Genomic DNA, 20273 nt, shown 5'->3' with positions numbered 1-20273 from the left:
GGTTTCGGTGAGGTTCTTTGAGCCAGTGATTTGTTGTTTGGGATTGTTTGGTCGTTGGTGATGATTAATGGTTGCCAAGTTATGAAGAATTATTGCGAGAATCGTACTTGAGAGAGAAGCAGAGCTTGTGAATGTGCAACGAAACACGTTATTTCCAACAACGTTATATTCGTATTTTGTTATGAGTAAGTGACATTAATTTTTAGGCTGATCGAAACTCAATTTATGATCCTGAATTCTCCCCAGTTTTCCTGCTTGAATGGCATTTTTGGACATCAAGCGTCAATTCTCGTTAAATTTACGCACCTTCTTACGTATCTGATCGCCTAGTTGTAATTTTGTATATCTCTAACAATATTACGTATCTGCTCCTGCAACGGGATATTCTCATAAACAGAACGTGGAGAATGTCCACTTATTTTAACACATCGATCAAAATGAAACCTTGATTCGAACGCATCGTATATCAATGTCGATTGAATTTTCATCAACGAGTATTATGTCGATTTTTTGAAGAACCGATTATTCTGGCGTAATCGTAAATGTCTCGAAAACTATTAATAATTTGCTCGTATAATATGAAAAATAGAATACCGTAACCCACCAACATAGAAAATTTCACCTAAATCAGTAGCCAAAATCAGAAGAGTCTCCTTCACGTTCCTTCTAACAATATCTATTTTCATCTAACTAAAACACCATTCAACCACCGTCTTTAGCCTTAAAAAATACACGAAATAAAGCAACCTTCTCTGCCGTTCAAATTTTCCAGCTGGCCTTGACATCTTCACGAATATTATGTCGTATGCAAAAAACGAGAGCATCCTCCAGGTTCTTTCCAAAGTGCACGCGCACGTTCACGAAGAAGATGGCTCTCGCGGAGGACACGCGGCGGCAAGGGGATTCCCGGATGGAATTTACAGCGGGACCAGTCATTTGAATAATTTTTATCGGTCCTCGGCTGAAACCATTGTCTTGTAAAGGACGGCCTGAAATATGGCCGTAGATACACGGAGGCAAAGCGGTGCCAGAGCGCTTCTTTCGTTCCGTTTCTCTCGCGCCCTATCCCCTCCCTCTCTTCTCTTCTTTCTTCTTCGGCCTTCTCTTCACTTCTCTCGCTCGTCTCTTCCCTCTGTTCCACTCTTTCGCTGTACGGTTTCTTCTTTCTCGCTTTCGTCCTCGATAGGCCGTGGCGGTGTCTCCTCGGTTCAAAGCGAAACGAGGGTTGGGCTTTTTGGGAACCCCGAAGAGAGGAGGACGACACGAACGTTGCCGAAGGAGGGGGTAACATTCCACGGGGGGTACGTGTATCTCGACGGGGTGAAGATCGGAGATAACGAGACCTCGTCTTGCTTTTTCTCATTCGGTTACGGTGCTTCTGCGTAAGAGTTTCGTCGACTCATCGTTTGCTTCCACTCTTTCTTCTTTTTGGCTTCTCGTTCTTCTCTTTCCTATGCTTCCTTGATAATATAAAACTTGGCTTTTCCCACCTTCTGTCGTTTTTCGTTCTCTTCCGAATTTCTCGATTCTTTATTTTTCTTCAACTCTTTCTTCCCTCAGCTTTCTCGCTCTTTTCTTCTGTACGTTGTTTGTTCAGTTTGCTAGTACGAGTCCTGACTTTTCTCACTTTCTCTCGTTTTTCATTTCGTAGACTCGTCGACTTCTGATTTTCCTCTTTAGTTTCTTGTTTCCTTATTTTGTAGTTCTTTTTCTAGTTTGATCTTGTTGTTTCTGGTTCTGGAGTTTGATCGATTCTAATCTATCTTCTTTGTTTCCTCGATCTCTTCTTCTTCTTCTGTTGTGTTTCGCCGATACTCTTCCTTTTTACGTTTGCTGACTTAAATCAGTCTCTTTGGAGTTTCTCTGTTTCTCACCGTATATTATCGATGCTCTTCTTTATATGTATTTCTTCCTTCGACTTCATCGCTAGTGAAACCTTGTCTTCCTTTCTATGTTTCTTCGTCTTCTTTCTCTTACTCGTAATACATGACGTTTCTGAAATCGTAACACAATAAAAAAAAGAGCGATTCCTCGTGAGAAAGTAAACAGAAAGTAAGAATAAAAATACAAAGCTTCGTTTCCGAGAAGATGAGAAGTTCTTTTATACGAAAAAATTGTATTCTACGTTTTCGACTTACTTTTACTCGAAGAATCGTTTCTTCTCCGGTTGTACTACGATCTTGGAAACACCCTCTGTATATTTGCGCCAATCTTCCATTTTATCTTCATCGTTGCTCTTGTCCTCGTTTCTTCGTTCCCCTATTCTTCCTCATTGCGTCTTTCATTTGTACTCTTCTGTCCTATCATTTCTTCTTCCACTCTGTCTCGCTTCTACAACTTCATTTCCGCTTTCGTTTCCTCATCCCCTCTTGCATCTGTGATATCCATGTTTCTCAATTCTTGTCTTCTTCGTCGTTGTCTTCTATCAACATTTCTTCGTTTCTTTCTGCCTCTTCCTCGTTTCACAATTTTATCGATAGTTTGCCGCGATTTGCACAAAGAGACGGCGTTGCTGTTTGAACTTTTCGGAAAAGGAACGACCCATCGTGTAAATCATCGGAAATGATCTCGGGAAAAGGGGTCAAGGGGAGCCGTGACACGAAGGAAATAGTCGGCATGTCCACTTTACCTGCGGCCTTCTGCTGAATCGACACGTGAACGACGGACACCACTTACGGTTATGTTGTGGAAAACCGGCGATAGCAGATAAAGCCGACGATCTTTACGACCTCCCACGAAAAGGGAAGCTGTTTTTCACCATCTTCCACTAAATTTTTGCTACACGTTTCAAAGTGCACGCTTGCAGCTGGCATACGAGAAGAGTTAGTAAAAGATCATCGCATTGTGCGTATTATTGGATATCGTCATCGTCGTAATATCATGGAATAATTTCGAAGAAAATTTTGGTACTGATCAAATCGATAATTTTCCGATTAACGAAATTCGCATAATAAGGCTGCATAACTTGATACAGAATGTGGTACAGAGAACTGCAGAGATTCGGGACATTTTGTGAAGAATGTTAAGCGAAAAATGTGTGTGGCGTATTTTTCAATGTATAATAAATCATATCTCTGTACGATCGTTTAATGTAATTTTGGTATAATGTAATATCGATTTTAGTATGAGTTATTTATTGAATTTACCGTGAATTATTTCTAGTATAACCGATAATGTCTCGCACGTAACGATATTACAATCACGTGATACTTGAAAAACTCGTAAATTTACGATCGATCGATAAATTAAAATTAAAAGAGACTCTGCATAAAAGTAGGTATTAAAGGAATTAAAATACACGGAACCTTCACGACATTTAATAACTCGACCATTAAGTTCTTCGATAAAGTTGATAAAATTATTATATATTAATATTATATTTATAATTAATATTATATAATAATTAGTATTATATAATATTATATATTAATATATATATTTATATTAATCTTACCTGAAAGTCAACAGCGTTGATATTGAATTGCGGATTATTTTCAAGAAACTCCCTCACGTCCGGAACATTCCCATGGGCAACCAATTCGAAAAAGTGTTTCTCCAGTTCTTGCAAGTATGAAATCGCCACGACAGATTCCTGAAACATCAATAAACCTGTCAGTGGCTCGTTAATTCTACAATCGTAAGATCCTAAATTGAATTAAACTGGAAGGACGAGCTTTGTTTTATTTAATAAAAGGTTTTTTAAATTTTCTATATTTTGTTAAAGGACGATCGAAAGATACGTACAATTATTTAAAATAATTCATTATTAAAATAATGAATTAAAATAAAAATAATAAAATAAAATTGTACGTTAAAGGAGGACCTATAACCTAATCTAAAGGGTAAAGTTAATATTTAAAAATACTCACTCTTGGTAAGGTACTTGGATTTACTTCCTGTGACATTCTGAGCACGGATCTACCTTAATTACGTTAGAGAAAATGATGTTCGTCACGTTTTGCGTGAAACGAGTTTGATGTAGTTTAGCTTGACGTGTAAATTTCATACAGAACGAATGAACAAAGCAGCAACGACTTTAGGAAACTTCGTTGCGTTTCCTTCTTTTTCTCATCGATTCAGACACGATTGCTTCGATCTTCGGCCACTTTTTAAATTATATTTCAACCTCGAGCAATGTCTAAGAGTATAAATTAACTATCGCCTTCTTAAACCTGCGTTTGGCTGTAGTTTATCAGACTCGAAAATCTAAAAATAAAATAGATATAGTTTAAAGTAATTTTATAAAGCGACAAAACGATCCTCGAACTATACTATCATCTTCTACTATTGTCGTATTATCTCATCCATATCTTTAACAATATTTTTATAATTACAATCGAGACGTAATGCGTACGTGGATGTTTCGGACGAAATCAACTTGAATCACAGCAAATCGGAAACAATTCAAGATTGGAATTAGCATTTCAACGATGCGCAAAGAGATACAGGACTCTGATCCCCTATGAACGTTCGTCCAATTTTCTTTCTATTTTTTACGTTTATACAAAGAGCCCTTAAACATTCAGCAATTTAAAATAGAAGAAAATAGATACATATTCCGTATATCTGAAGATCATTCCATTAATGAATACGTAAATCATATTCCTTCGTTGTGCAATAACTTTATAAAATATCTATCAACAATTAATTCTTAAGAAAGCAAAAAAAAAAAAAAAAGAAGAAGGAGGTGGAAGACAATGATGGGACATTGGTTTCTGCTGTGTTTAATGATGTAATTCAATCTATCGATGGTGTATATACATAATTTATAATTTGTTTCCGCTACGTACAAATAATAATAATAATAATAATATTAAAATATAATAATATTAATAATATAATAATAATATAATAATAATAATAATAATAATTACTATAATATATAATATATAAATTTCTGCAGATAACTTAGGCGTCGATGCAGTAATCTTTCTAGCGTGAAAATGAATCATCCTCAGCCAATTCCGGATAAATCGATGATGTTTGAAAAAATCGAATATGCGATATCTCACACTACGGATTCCTGTACATCGAGGGGAAGAGAAATTCGTTGTTTCGGGTTTATAGGTGGCGTTAAATGCAGCAATTCTATAGGGGATGCGGTTAAAAAAAGATCGAGTTGAGGGAAACGCGGCGCTCGCAGAATTCTACAGAAGAAAAAGAAACTGGCGAACAGCGGACTATGTACAATGATTCTTTCCTTTTCCTACGCTTTTCTTCTTTTCTTTGAAGCGTTCCTAATCTGTTCTTCTTCGCCGTCTTCTTCTTCTTTTGGTTCACTTGGGGAAAAGGTAACGGGGACGTAATACTTTTTTTCCATTTTCTAGTTCTTTCTCTTTTTTTTTTAGCTTCTCCTGCTACTTCGCATACGTATACACAGGGCACCAAAAGCACGAAAAGAAAGCATCGATCGACGAACGAACGTCAACGTTTAGTCTCTATAAATAAATTGCTTCTAACATTAGAATGCCATATTAGATGAATGGAAGTCGACGCTACTCTCGAGGCAAGATTGGGGGCGAGAATCGATTGAAAGGTATAGCATGTTGCAACGAACATGAACGTGTCTCTGTGATTTGGCTGAATAATTTCAATTTCTGCCGGTAACTCGTTTAGATAGTACATTTGTAATTTGCATAAACGGCATTGGAAACATATCGTGAATCATCTTATTCGTTATTTCATTAACAAAATTTCGTTATTATTTTAAAAGGATTCGTAGGTAAAAAATTGCGCACTTTATCTTTCTTTACGTGTAATACGTAATATTCTTGGGTTAAGTACGCGTCTAATTAATTTTCGAAATATTCGAAGCACAAAAGGGTGCCGAATTTTTAAACTGAATTATGTTACGTTATAAATATTCTAAGGCGAATAATGTACATCTTCGTAACTTGATAAATGTTTTACGTAAATATTTTTAGAAATAAATAATCAAGATTATACTTCTGTAATTTTTAATTAAAAAAGTCCTAAAAATTTTGTACATATAATAATATTTTCTCCGTATGAACGATAATTTATACTTCCAATAGTCGCAAAAAATAATTACACACACAGAGCGAAATGATCCTCTAAAATCCTCCGTTTTCTACAAATATTGAAAAATATTAAAATATTATTAAAACTTTGATCAAGACGTCAAGAAATAAATCATGAACATGATAAAACCTGTTCTCCATTGAAAATTTATGGGACGTATACGTATTTTACGAGAACGATAAAACGCAGAACCGTGAACACATAAAAATCAATTATTTCACAGAATACGTGGCACGAATGAACACAAATATTTCATCGCGCATTTCATGAAAAATAACAAATCATATTTTTACATAAGTTCAGCCAAATACTTTCCACTCGCGTCACAAAGTACAAAACGGGGCATACTTCTCAAGTATTCCAAGCATCACGTCGAACATCGACCCTTTCATCCTAACAAAAGTTCCATAAATAAATTTCAAACACGCACTATGTCTCTTTCGTTCGACTTGTAGACGAACTCGTCGCAAAGTTCCATTCTAACCGGATTTCGTAAAACATCCAGAAAAAACACGATTCGCGCGCAAAAATAAAATTCGTCGAGGAAGAGAGAGAGAGAGAGAGAGAGTGACAGACAGACAGACAGACAGACAGACAGAGACAGAGACAGAGAGGAAGCCAAAAATGAAGAAAATTACAATAATTATATTATATATTCGTATTATACACGCACTATACCAAGAGCACAAGCTTCTTCTCTTCTAAAGCTTCGTTTCAACTCCATCCTCTCGATAATAATACCTAGTATACTACACGTTAATTCAATGAATGGAGGGGAGGTCACTGGCCAGAACAAACTTCATTTCTGCATGCATCTTCGACTCCGAGCTACGCGCACAGTCCACGCATCAAGTACATTTCTCGATGAAAAATTAATAAAAAAAGAAGAAATCCGATGCTGGAATAAAAATTCAACAGAAGGAGACGAACGATCGTTTCATTCGTTTATTCCATTATTAACAACCAGGATCTCTTCTTTTTACGGCACAGGAACACGTGCGTGGACCTTTCACGCCGTCCCGTATTCGTCCATTCGTTCCTTTCTATCTTACTTTTATTATCATTTCGGTTCAACTTGGTTTTGAGACACACTGAATTTGTGGCTTCCTTTCGTAACATATGAGGTTGTTTAACTCTCAACTATAGACTAAATGTAAATTTTCATTACCACAATTTAGCATGCAATTTTAAAAGCTTCAACGCTTGATCATCTTCCACTCTAAGAAGCTTCGTCCTTTGTTTCCCTTAGTTTCATTTCTACGAAACATCGTGCATTAAGCAAAATAATTACATTAAATTAATTCTAATTCAAAACAGAGAGATTTAATAAATAAAACGTTAATCCAAGGGACTATATTGGTACATGGTAATATTAAAAGCACCAACATCTGTAATTAAGGGTTAACGAGTAGAATCCAAAAAGTACTAGTTTTCTAGCTACATTAGATTTTCGTATTCTACTTGTCGAAAGCTGTCGTATATTTCAAGGAAGAAAGAGGAACAAATTCTTTGGGTTCCAAAACGAAGTACATCTGCAACTCCATTCCGATTCCACCTCAGTTCTTCCATATCGTTTTCCCCTGTACACGTGCATTCTTGTCAACAGACCTCGAACGATCTTCCACATCTTTCGAAATCCTCCTTCGCCTGACTCCACGTGGGGCACTCGCGGACGCGTTTCGCAGTCCGTTGGATGAAAAAAAAGAAAGGTAAAAACCGAGAAGAAATCCTCTCGATCGACCGCGTCTCACTGATACAGTATCCTCGATGGCGTGACGTACGAGGAGATCCAATACAGGAAGGACGCATACCCAAGTATGCCTTCTTGCCCCGTTCTCGAGTCCTGCCTCACATCCGTGTACCTGAGGTCCTCTGCTTCCAGGAGCCTCCTTTCGAAAAACGTTCTCACAGCGCTCCACATTCGGTACGGAAGGAAGGCGAAGTGAGCCAGTTCCTGGTTGTCTACGAACGCGTAACAAGAAGCGACCACGTCGTCGACTAACACCGTTCCCTCCGTTGTTAAAGGAGCATAAATGCCTTCTTCGAGAACCAATCTATTGTCGATTACTTTGTCCCATCGTAGACGATGCTGAACCTCGTTTTCATCGGCTGGATCTCTTACCAGGATCTTGTCCCCTGGCTGAACTCTGCCAGCGAATACAGTGGATCTGCCTTCGATCGGGACCAGGTGAGCTGGTGTCAGGGTGAGAACTCGACCAGATTCGGTGGTCAATCGGACGAATTGTCGCCTCTCGGCGAATGAACGGTCCAGGAAGGCTATTACTTCGCTGTACACGATGTCACCGTGCGAGTCCAGGGCTGCGATTCGCTCACCAAGTTGCACTTGATCCAGCCGCTTCGAGGAACCATCCGCAGTTCGCACTAAGCTTCTGCCCGGGAAACAACCTCCGGATTTCGCCGCTGACGATGATTCTGAAAGAAGAGAGTGGTTGGTTAGAAAATGTGAAGCTTTTGGAAAGGTTTTTCACAAAGATATTTTATTGCTAATTTAATTTAGCTTATGCTGTTTGGTTAATGCGATGAATGTGACGAATGAATGATGAATATATTTTTATTATATTTCACCGAAATACGAAAAAGGAATGGGAAGGTTGCAACTAAAATTTCGCTTCGATAAATGGAGTTCTATCGTACATCGTTTATTATAAACATAAAAAATAGAAAATTATATTTCTTATACTTAAAAAATAATGTTCGTGTTTTTCCTCGATGCTTCTCGATTTGGATACTTTCATTAAAAAGTATCAAATGAGATACAGGTACGAGAAAAGAGAACAATTTACAATATCATTCTTAAAAGAGAATATTTAGGAAAGTCTTTTATAGTATAAAATGTTCTATAAAGATTTTATTTTGGACAATCATTCTTCCTATATCTCGATCTTTTAATCGAATCTCCGTCGCTTGAATAAACTTGCGGGTCCCAATAGAACAGATGAAAGTCGATTCTTTTTTTGGGATGATCGTAGATTAAATTGCGCGAAGGAGATTAATGAAACTGAAGTATCGATTACTGCGATTTTAACGTCGATTTTGGGGTGATTCGATTGTCGAAACAGCATAGAAAAACTGAAGAGCTAAAATTTCGATGAATTTTCTCTCCCACACAGCAATCGATACTATTATCTTTTATTTAAAAATATGGAAATACGTTCAATGTATCGACATTGCTTTTTCTTTAATATTTCTCAACGATCGAGCGTATATTCTAGCGATTAAAACAAAAGAAAGAAAGAAAGAAAGAAAGAAATAAGAATTGAAAACAAAGAAATTTTTCTCAATCTTCTCCTCACGGAAGCTAGAAACCATAAAAAATCTTCTCGTATTGAATGCGTAGATCGTTCAAGTTATAAATCGTAATAGATGATACCCTGAATTGCAGCAAAGAATATACAAATACGTACAGCTATCAAATCGTAGATTACGAATCCATAAAAATTCTCTCAATTTTCCCTGCGTCTGACGTGAAAAAATATCTTCCCAGTCTACGTGGCTATTAGGGAGAGCGAAAAAAATATCAGAGGAGATACATCGAATGATACCTCGTGGATAACAAGTCGTATCGACGTTGTCGCGGACAGAAATTTAAATTCAAATGAAGCCTGTCGTCGGTGGGTCGCAACAGCGCGATATAGAGAGCCACGTTCTCAGGGGAAATCGCGATTATTCCCGTCGAACAATTGTTATTACGAGGTACAACGGGGTAGTCGACAAGGGATGATTACCACGAATTTCTCACGGTTAGCTCGTTACACACGAGGCGTTCTCAACCGTGTTCGATTCGTCTGGTCGACAACGACGACACCGCAGTCCACGGATCCGATTACCTGATCAAACCGGACCGGATCCCTTCCGGTTCGAGGCCTTCAACCACCGATGAATTCCGACGTTTCGCGGCGGAAAATCGCCATCGTGCCAGAGAACGTCGTTGCGTTTCGTTAATTTACTGTAAGAGCGACACGAGCAGGGAAATCGAACGTTTTGAGAAATCAGTCTCGAACGGGATATTTGAAGATGGAAATTATTTGAAGGTGCTATACTGTTCGAAGTTGAGGATTCAGGTAATCGGTAAAAACGTTGAAGTGGAAAATATAGAGCTAATAGAAAGTTTGAAGTTGAGAACGAAGAATCGGTAGAAAGTCTGAAGTTGAGAATGAGGAATCGATAGAAAGTTTGAAGTTGAACATGAAGAGCACGGTAGAGAGTTTGAAGCTGAAAATTTGAAGGTAGCGAAGCTATAGCTGGCCGATCATCCTTCTCAGCAAATAAAAAGCATGTTTTCATTTATAACTCAAGTGATAGTCGTCAGATTTTATGCGTGTGTGTGTGTGTGACTACTCTATTTAATGAACGAACCATCTTTAGCTATCTTTGAAGGTTTTTCTTCTTATTCGACTTTACGATGTTGGCAAACTGTGTGTAAAATGTCTTTATATAAAACACGGAATGCACCAAACCAGAATAACCAGGAATAGGTTGATAAAATATTCAGTAAACGAAATTAAGAACACTGGAGGGGTTGAATGTTCTACGAAAATTTTATTTTTCTTTTATTCTCAGATTTTCTTTATATAGAAGTAAAGCAGAGGATGAATTCGAAAGAGGTGGAAACTTGTTCGTAGAATTATTCAACACATCGTTGCACAAGTGGGTTGAGCATGGAATTGATTGGAAGAAAGTTTAGGGGAGATCGTGAGAAAGATGGAGAATAGCGATTGCGTGAATTGTCGCCAAGGGATTGGGTAAGCTGATTAACCCTCGGACATCCGATGGGGTGAATATCACGCAGCTAATATTGAGTCAGATACGATCCGATAACAAAATCTTTTCCATACTTCAAGTTTTCTTAGATAAACCAATCCAAGCCTTCGTGCGTTCCCACAATCACATGTTTTATTAATTTTCTATTGATCCTTCCATTATAGTTTGACGAAGAATAATTTTCCACGAAAATTAAGCTCTACTACCCACACTAAATGATTTTCCTCGAATTAACTGTTTCTTCTTTCGATTGATCGAAAATTCAACCACATCAGACTACAAAATTTAACAGAAGAGATATTTGGGGAATTTGGTAGAGAATCGTCTCGAGGTAAAATCTGTCGGCAAATGGGGCAAAGGATCTTGGAAGGAAATCGATCGATCGATCGATCTAGGAAGATGGATCAGAGAATGGAGCGAGGGCGTCGAAATCGTGATACGCGTGGCTCGCGTCCACAGACGATACCTGTTTCTCTTAACTGACCGTTCCCTTGGTCTCTCGAATATCGTTCTTTCGGCTCGTATCGATTTCGCGGCGATTGTTACGCTGGAATCTAATTCGAACCGACAGGCAAGCCTAGATTTATTGACATTTATTTTGAAACTCGAGCCTCGACCAAACCGACGAAACGAGCCTGCACCCCCGAATCCTCGTGTTTGGTCCTTTTTAACGTTCCTTTTCTACCCGCGGTGTATGTAGCTTATGAGAAATTTCGTCCAACCATTCTGTGAACGTTTCTCGCTCGTATCGTCGCGTAACGAAAATTGACAACGTTGAATTATACGATAGAAATATTTGGCCATTTTATTACCTTTGTCGTACTTATCATCTTTACCTAAATCTATATGCACGCTGTCGATAAAAGAAATTATTGCGTGGTTAAGACTAGCTGGCAAACTAAGTTGATAGAACGATGACAGAAAATGAACTGAAATATAAAATGGAAGAGGACCAATCATGTCAACCATGTAACGCCGGAGAAACAGAAAATAGAAAGGCATGTACCAAGCGACTGCACAGTGTGTAGAGAAATCAGACCAACTACACTGAGGAATAAGAAATGGACAGAAATCGTAACAATAAAAACCGCAAAGCGCATATTGAAACTTCACAAAGGAAAGCATGAAGTCGACAGATTCTTGCTCTGAATAGAGAAGAGAGCAAGAACAACGACCAAAACTGAAATAAAATATCAAGGACTGACAGCATATGCTCGCATGCAGCATTGTAGCATAGAAATATACGCGCTGATGTCTTAGCCGATATGTCTTGGAATAACGAGACGAAATGAACTAGAAGATATAAGTATAATAATTTATACGATATAATCTAAACGATAAGTTAGGATATAGCTAGATATTTTAGATTTCTATAGATTCGGATAGATAATGAATGAAGACTTAACTGTAAGGAATAGATTACGATAGAAATAAAACGTATCAAACGTGCACAGAAGAGATTGTAATAAGCAGAAGCCTCGATACTATAAAGAAATAGAATACAAATTTAGTTTCACGTCTTTACTGTTTCTTTTTTCATTTTTATTTATTTCTATCACAGTCGAACCTCTGTAACTCGAAAGCTTCTGTAAGACTACGATTTTCTTCGTTGCTTTCCGTTCCGCTGCGAAAACCTTTGCAAGTCGCAATAAAACTTACTTCAACTCGAATTATTTGCCACATATCCATAGATGCATTCTTTTACTTCTGAAACTCGACTTTCGAATACTCAGACCTCCACTAGTCCAAGTTCATCTCTACAAATCAAAGTTTACCTCTGTAAGCTCCAACTTCTATCGTCAGTGCTTTTGCAACTCGAAGTGTACTTAAGCTGCGTCCACAAGATGTGAGAAATCGATCATCCTGTGTCGTCTCCTTTCCTTTAACTGTTATGGTTGCTTCAAGTAACGCAAGACGACCCAGACCGTACCTCTGGTTCTTCGCCTTTCGATCACGGGCTTATCCAAGGAAGCTAGTCGTTTTTCGTCAGTCGAGCGCACAATTGCCATCATCTTCCGCGTCTTTTTCTTTTGCCATTCGTTTTGCCAACGTCAACTTTTGCATACGTGTGCGTTGAATAAAACGAGTTTCAAGGGGAAGCTTAATTCTGGAAAAGTGAGCGTAACTGTGCCATTGTACGAAGCTTCCGCACGTCGAATTTTCGTTTGTGTTAGATCCTTATTTATTTAACTCTTTCCCTGAGCTTCGAATTACCGAGGTTCGACTGTATCGGTTTCTCTTCTTGTTCTTCTATTTCTATCTTGTGTCTTTCCGTTCAGTCACGTCTTTTCACGATTTGTGGATTTATGCAGATAAATAAATAGAATCGAGTAGAAATATAATTCCTTGTGGAATTTAATTCATATAGAATAGAATATTCTAAATATTATATGGAACCGCGTTCAATTAGAATTTCGATCGACAATTTTTAATTTCTAATTCCGCGAGGCAATCATGGCTTAAAGTTTAAAGACTATTTTTAAATAAAGTTTAAACTTTACAAAATATATATATAAATATAAATATAATATATAATATATAATATATATAATATATAAATATATAATATAAATGTATGAATAGGACTGTGAAACACGTAAAAGAAACAATACTTTGCATCGTAAATTGCAAGCTTTGACGCTTCTGAACGGTTCCACGATCGCCGAAGATCGTTCGTTCGTTTATCCCATAAAACGCGGCGATATTCGGAGATTTAAAGAGATTTCAGGAGAAATTAGGTGCCGGAAACGATTACAAACGTATAACATGGTTAGGTGACTCAGACATTGGCTCGCTAACGTTATTTCGGCGTGACGAATGAAGTTACCGTGACAAGGCGGAACATCCAAACGCGTGTCTCCACTGGAATGTTGATTGTTAGCGATAATACAATTTATCGGGCATCGATAGATAGATCTGGATGTCCTCGAACCAGCGAATAAATTTTTATTGCATCGTTTCTCGAAAAAAATATTAGCAAGTAACACCGTGTCATCGATATCTGCAATTTAATTTTGCTCATTTACGAACGTAATTTAAAGAAACAGAATTCGAGTAAAAATTTGTTTCATTTACTGAATATTATAACGAGAATATTAAATATTGTATTTAAAAATGTCTGTGTAAATTCCATTGATTCTTAAGTATTTTTTAAATTTCTTTCTAGAGAGATAATAACTTTATATAACGATATTAAAAAATCTAATTTTCCTCGGTCGAAACGTGGAAATAGAATGCAAGAGACTATCGACCGACTTGTGTAACGTTGTTGCGCCGGTGGTTCTGACAAGGCAAATCGTTCTTGCCTCTGGTAATTGAAATTTACGCGGAACTTAATCGAAGCCGCCGAATTAAAGGAGCGTAACAACAAATTACACGAGAGCGTCGACTGCAGCTTCTCGGCAGGTTGCTTTTATCGATCAATAACTTCCTCTTCATTCTTATCGATAAATACCTACATTTAAAATACTTAGGATATTTCAACGTGAAAAACGTTTTTCAAACGCGATTTATTTCTTTAGAAGTTAATGGAAATTCAGCAGCGGTGTTTCTAAAATATTTTAAATACTACAAATTTAGAATGTATTGCATCGAAACCCGACGTGGCTTCATTTTTTCTTTTTCTTTTTTAAGTAGTTCGTTTCTCTAAAAATTACATGAAATCTAAAGTACTTTTAAAGTATTGAAATTTGAGACGTGTATGCAAAAATTCAGTACAATTTCTTTCTAGAAATTATCCTACATCTGAGGTAAAAAGAAAAAGAAAAAGGAAGAGAGAAGAACGTTTTTTATAATAGATCTAATTAGTTAATTTTATGTTTGAAGTAATTTTTCTAGTTGAAAAATGATTTAGTTAACATGACCATCTAATTAGAGAAAATAATGAATAAAAGATACTAACCAGACTTGACAGAACAGTGAATGTGGGACCTAGACTCGTAGTAGACCCAGTCGAAACCAGCTTCGACAGCGAGCCTCGCCAGCATTCCGTATTTCGAGCGATCCCGATCGCTCGTCGTCACGTCGACGGCACGTCCCTCGTAATGCAGCGAATCCGTCGCGTGTTTTCCCTCCTCGTCCCAACCCTCTGTCACCCTTAACTTCACTCCCGGCCACTGGTTCATTACCGAGATAGCCAGGGTGTTCAGCTTCTCCTTACACCTCTGTAACAAAACGCACCCTCGGGTTACTCGATTGATAATTTGCAACATTTGGCAATTTAACCGTAATTGTGGAATGATGACATTAGGACAATGAATGGAAATATTAGAGAACCGAGAATGCTAACAAACCATAAATAATTTAAAGATATTCGACGCAACAAAAATGAAGGAGAAATACTCTTCTACGTTGTACAAGTTACGCTTGACAAGTTATTAACTAACTAAACGACAAATGCGCTTATTTTTCCATGAAGCTAATCCTTTCTAGAAATCCAACAAAAATCGAATAAATCCAGAATTTTACTACGTTATTGCTTGCAAAAGCATAATATCGTCAATTCCTATTATTAATAATAGAATTTGAATATTTCTATGAATAATAGAATTCGTATATCTATTGTTTGTTATTTCAATCATCAATAATTGATTAAAGATAGATTTCAGGTTCATAATATTAGGTCGTGCCAAAAGTTTGGGTCTGTTTCAATAGAACAAAATGTGTCATATATAATTCAGTAAAAAGAATATAAAACAAAAAATGTTGTGCGTCTATTGTTTCCTTATAAAACTAAAGAAACTTTAGAGACAATCTAATATATTAACACAACCGTGGAATAATAATTTCTTTTCCTCATCGCGCCGAAATTTCCCGTCAAAGTTACAGAGAAAACCAATGACTCTGAAAATCTTCTGGATCTATCTCGTATTTAAGGCACCCTCTCGCGCGAGACCAATCCCTCGACTTCGTTTTCCATCCGTGAAACGCAAACAACGGTCTTTTTCTCCTCTTTTCATCTCCGTATACAGTGAACCACGCTGGACCCTCCTTTCGAGTTAGTTTTTCCTTCACAGTTCCGCTTAACGCGATTTTCCTTACAGGCGCGTCTGGACGAGGATTTACGCGATTTCACGCGGATGCACGCGGAAAAAGGCGTCGCGCCGCGTACAACTGCTCGGCCAGGTAAACCAACAGCCCCTGGAACGAGTATAGGACGGGAAACGAATATGTGTGTTGGCCGGACACCAGGATTTTAAGGGTCGTGTCCGTGGCGAATTAGCAGGCAAACAGGAGTATAAATACGATCGGCATCGAGGATCATTCAGTCACGGCGATCCTCTTCTTTTTTTTTTATTCTTCTTCTTTTTTCCTCTCGTTTGCGACTTAAAAGCAGAAGACATTCTTCTCTATGCTTTCTGTATTGTGGTTGTATACCTGAATGACAGGAGAAGCATTGATGGTCAATGGAACGCGCGAGAAAGTGTGCTCGAGGATACCAGTGACTTTAGGTTATGGGAAGCCATGGAGATTTCGGTAAACCCTGTTTAATTCACGTAGCCAACTACGGGAGATGTTTTCGGTTTATTGTGTGATATAAGTAAGTTATCCGTGGCTTGTAGCGAGTACATTAATCAAGAGTTAGAGTGTATAAATTTATGCGTTTATGAGAAATTTGGGAAGCTATGGGGGATCTTAGTAAATCTTGTTTAATTTAACAATTCTCGTAGGCAACCACGAGGCTTGTGTCTAGCTTATTTCACATGTAAATTGCACATAAGTCAATTATTCATGGCTGTGGCGAGTATATTAATTAAGTGTAGAAGTTTATGCATTTATGAGACACTTGGCAAGCTACGGGGATTCGAGAAAATTGTTGTTTAATGTAATAATCTTGGTAGGCAACTACAGGTACTATTTTTGGTTTGTTCTATGACACAAGCAAGTCGATAGTTTCAGCGAGTAGTTTAAGAGTTACAGCGCAGAGGTTCATGCACTTGCGGGGAATTTAAGAAGCTTGTAAGGCTCGAGGAAAACTGATTTAAATTCTTCAATTGCTGTAGACTCTTAGTCACTTTATCCATATTATTTCTTACTGTACCTAAAGCACTCAATATTTTCTAATTCTTCCATTATTAACTAAATACTAATATCTCATAATATGCAACAAGTATAGTCAGACATGTAAACTTTACGGATCTTTATTCATCAATGAGAAATTTATAATGTATGTAATACAGAAAAATATATTAGAAAATACCAAAATAAAAGTACCTTTAATAAACGGAAAAAATCTGAATTCCATGTCTTGTATTAACACAAATATGAATTTGTATCTGTAAAAATCCGCCGACAACATACTGTTCGTGCGGTATGAAGTTCGATTTTCTGAATTTTACGACGTTGAATCTGGAATAGTCCTCTCTCTTGCGATATACATCGAAACTTCAAAATCCTGCATCAAACTGTCCCCACGCAAAGATCATTAACCGAGAGCAACGAAAGAACTCTTCTCATTGAATCGATTCCGCCACGGAGAAAAGGATTTAAGGATAGCTATTGAGCCAGTGCACGATATCTCGTGACATGTTTGGCGCGACGCTTGGCACGGCACCAGGCGTGCAGCTCCGTTTCATTGAGAGAGGCGGACCGCGTGTGTGCCGCTTAATTGAAATTCATCCGACAGCCGATGGGCGTGCGATTCGCTTGTGGCGATCGCGTGCACGTGGCCGTGACACCGTGCCGCGAGAGCAACGAGCCCGCTTTTCACCCGCGAGACGAAAAAGGGGAGGAAAAGGGAGGTCGAGCAGCACGAAACGAAGAAGAAGGCGGGACCGGTCCCTCGAGCTGTCGTGCACCGCTCAATAGGGGCTAATTGCCGCAAGGAGAGCTGCAAATTCGCGGTATTGTAAGGTTCGTCTCGTTTTCGTGCCCCGCTGTCGAACCGGGTATTGTCGGCCGCCTCTCGCGCCTTCTTAAACCATCGTTTCAATGGCACGACTTGAGTTCCGATGCAACTGGCGTCGCATGCATTTCCACACGAATTTTGGCATACGTAGGGTGGAGTATGTGCGACGACGAGAAGGATTTCCAGGGTTCTGCATTGAAATTCTAATGGCGAAACTTTTGCTTCGCAACTTTAGTTTGCAGTTGGAACTTCGGCAATGTAATAAAATTTCTGGTGTCAGAATAGAATAGATATCGGATGCCGGTTATTGTATGCGAAGGTGAGAAGAGATGGAGGGTTTTGTACCGAAGTTTTAATGGAATCTAAAATTGAAAAGATTTTAATTTCGAAAATAAATTTTGTAAATTCACGAATATCAGCGATATTAACTTTTTGCAATGCAATAAAATGACAAAGGATTCTTGGTCTCCTGGCGTCAGAATAGGATAAAATAGAATAGAATAGAATTGGATATAAAAACGTGTGAAGATAATTTTGCAGTGAAATTTTAATTGAATTTAAAATTAAAAAGTTATAATGTTTTTAATTAAACCTTGCAAATTCATGAATACACGGGATTTATAGCTCTTTACGGCGTAATAAAATGTCTCACGGAATTCTTGCTTTTGTAATATTGGAGATAAAAGATATACGCTTTCCACCTTTTATGGTAGATAGGAATTAAAAATGTAGGAATTGTGTATGACGATGTTTAAGATGTGATATTTGTATTACTATATCTGATAGTTTGAGCCTTTTTCAGGATATGTTGGAGGAGTTGAACAAAACATGTCGTGCCTAAGTAGAACTATTATAATAAGTAGATAAATAGATCAGATTGTTTATGTACGTAAAAGAATATTTTACAAAATTACTAAAAAATAAATATTGAATGCCTATATAAATTTTATAATACCTAGTTATATTATGTACAGTAAATTATTATTCCTTAGGGTAAAATTTCTTATGTAAAGTATTCTCCATATAACACGAATATCAGATTTTCATCAAAGAATGTATTATTACAATTACAAATATCTAAGAACGTCATTCGATAGAAAATTGCGGCTTTAACCGAACGAGAAAATATATCAGATTAAATATAGCTGTAAAAATAACTGAACTTAACATTTCACGAATCGATAAGTATATGCACCCTCTGGAATATTTTTCATAATCGTAACTTTGAATTACTTTTATAATTCTTTTAAATTTCTCCGTTTTACTTTTCCGCTTACCAACAGATCGAACAAAATGATTGGCCATATGTTGCAACAAAATGCGTGTCTCCGAATAATCGCGCACTCATCGCGGGATAATCGGCACAAGGGGAAGCCCATTGTTATCGAATACTCATGGGTGCGATCTGTCACCGTGAATCGCCGTTTCGAGGGCGCGGCCCAAGTTTCGAAAATTACCTTTGTTCCCATAGTTATCCACGATTTCCATTGAATCCGCGTATGGAACGGAGTTCCTCGTAGTGGAACCCGCGCAAATTTACACAACGAAGAAGTGCACAGGGCAAACACAATGTGTTTTCATACCGATGATTTATCGCTTCCGAAGAAAGCGCGTGTTTGAACGGACGTTAATAATTTGCACGGCCAACAGTGTGTACTATGTTAGAGCACATTGTCAAATAGACAGGGAAACATTAGACTTGAGAAAGAGTAAAAGAGTCAATGCTCGGGCTCGCAGGGAAATATTTTACGTGTCTGTTTTGTCTGGTAATTTACTGTGTGGATACTGCATAATATTAGGATTTGTGACAATTTATATGTTGCTATTAAATTTTTATTTTAACCCTGGAACGCTATCACGAATTCAATTTCTCCCATATGAATACTTATTTTGATATTACCGTACCCCATAATAAACGCTATTACGATGTTATTTGTAATTCCTGCAAATGGTAACTTTCCTATCTATCGAATAACATTGAATATTGAAATAACAAAGGAACTACGTTTCTCTGACTTTATTGATTTTTAATCCAAAGAAAATGTACTAAGAGTGGAATTTCCTTTGCGATAACATGTTTAAATGTGTCTTTCTTCGACATTAACTTCTAAAGATTAAGCAGAGTAGCTTCAAAACTACTATTGTCTCTAAGGCTGTTTATAATACGAAAAATATTAAAACAGATATGTATATACAGAAATAAGAAGGAAAAGCTCACAAGCCAAAGTCAAAGTTACGCGACTAAACAACGAACATCGGAAAGTCTTCTTTCGTTCAGACGAGGTTACGAAAAATCGTCTCAACGGCGTGTTAATTAAAAATACTTTGATCGTATTTTCGATCGTTGACCCAAGTCAAGAATCACGATTCGTTTCGAGAAATATTTCGCGCACGGTCTTTGTGATCGCTATTCTTTCTCTCCCTTCCTTCTTTTTTTTCTTTTATTTTTTTAAACCTCCTCTTCACCCCCGTGTCTGCCTCCCTTCCGCCCTTGTGCCCCTAATGGATTACGGACCAGGCCATTTTTCAGCCGAAATGGATTTTCATAAGGGCCGACATTCTCGACTTTGGTCGACCGCGTGCATTCTCTACCATTCTCCGT

General features: G+C 37.6%; 1 protein-coding gene across 3 annotated transcripts in view; it reads right to left on the bottom strand.

The window, feature by feature from the left end:
- Positions 1 to 6098: 6098 nt before the first annotated feature.
- The window catches only part of LOC132912285 (sonic hedgehog protein), an 86181-nt gene continuing 72006 nt past the window's right edge, over positions 6099 to 20273 (bottom strand). For all 3 annotated transcript variants that reach the window (XM_060969644.1, XM_060969645.1, XM_060969646.1), the window contains exons 3-4: positions 14726 to 14987; positions 6099 to 8475 (exon numbers count right to left, since the gene is read on the bottom strand). In XM_060969644.1, coding sequence (XP_060825627.1) covers positions 7790 to 8475; positions 14726 to 14987 — 948 coding nt within the window. In that variant the 3' untranslated portion in view covers positions 6099 to 7789. The remainder of the gene's footprint in view (positions 8476 to 14725; positions 14988 to 20273) is intronic.

This window comes from Bombus pascuorum, chromosome 11 (assembly GCF_905332965.1).
Source record: "Bombus pascuorum chromosome 11, iyBomPasc1.1, whole genome shotgun sequence".
Classification (NCBI taxonomy): Eukaryota; Metazoa; Arthropoda; class Insecta; order Hymenoptera; family Apidae; genus Bombus; species Bombus pascuorum.
This window is presented reverse-complemented; position numbering and strand designations above follow the sequence as displayed.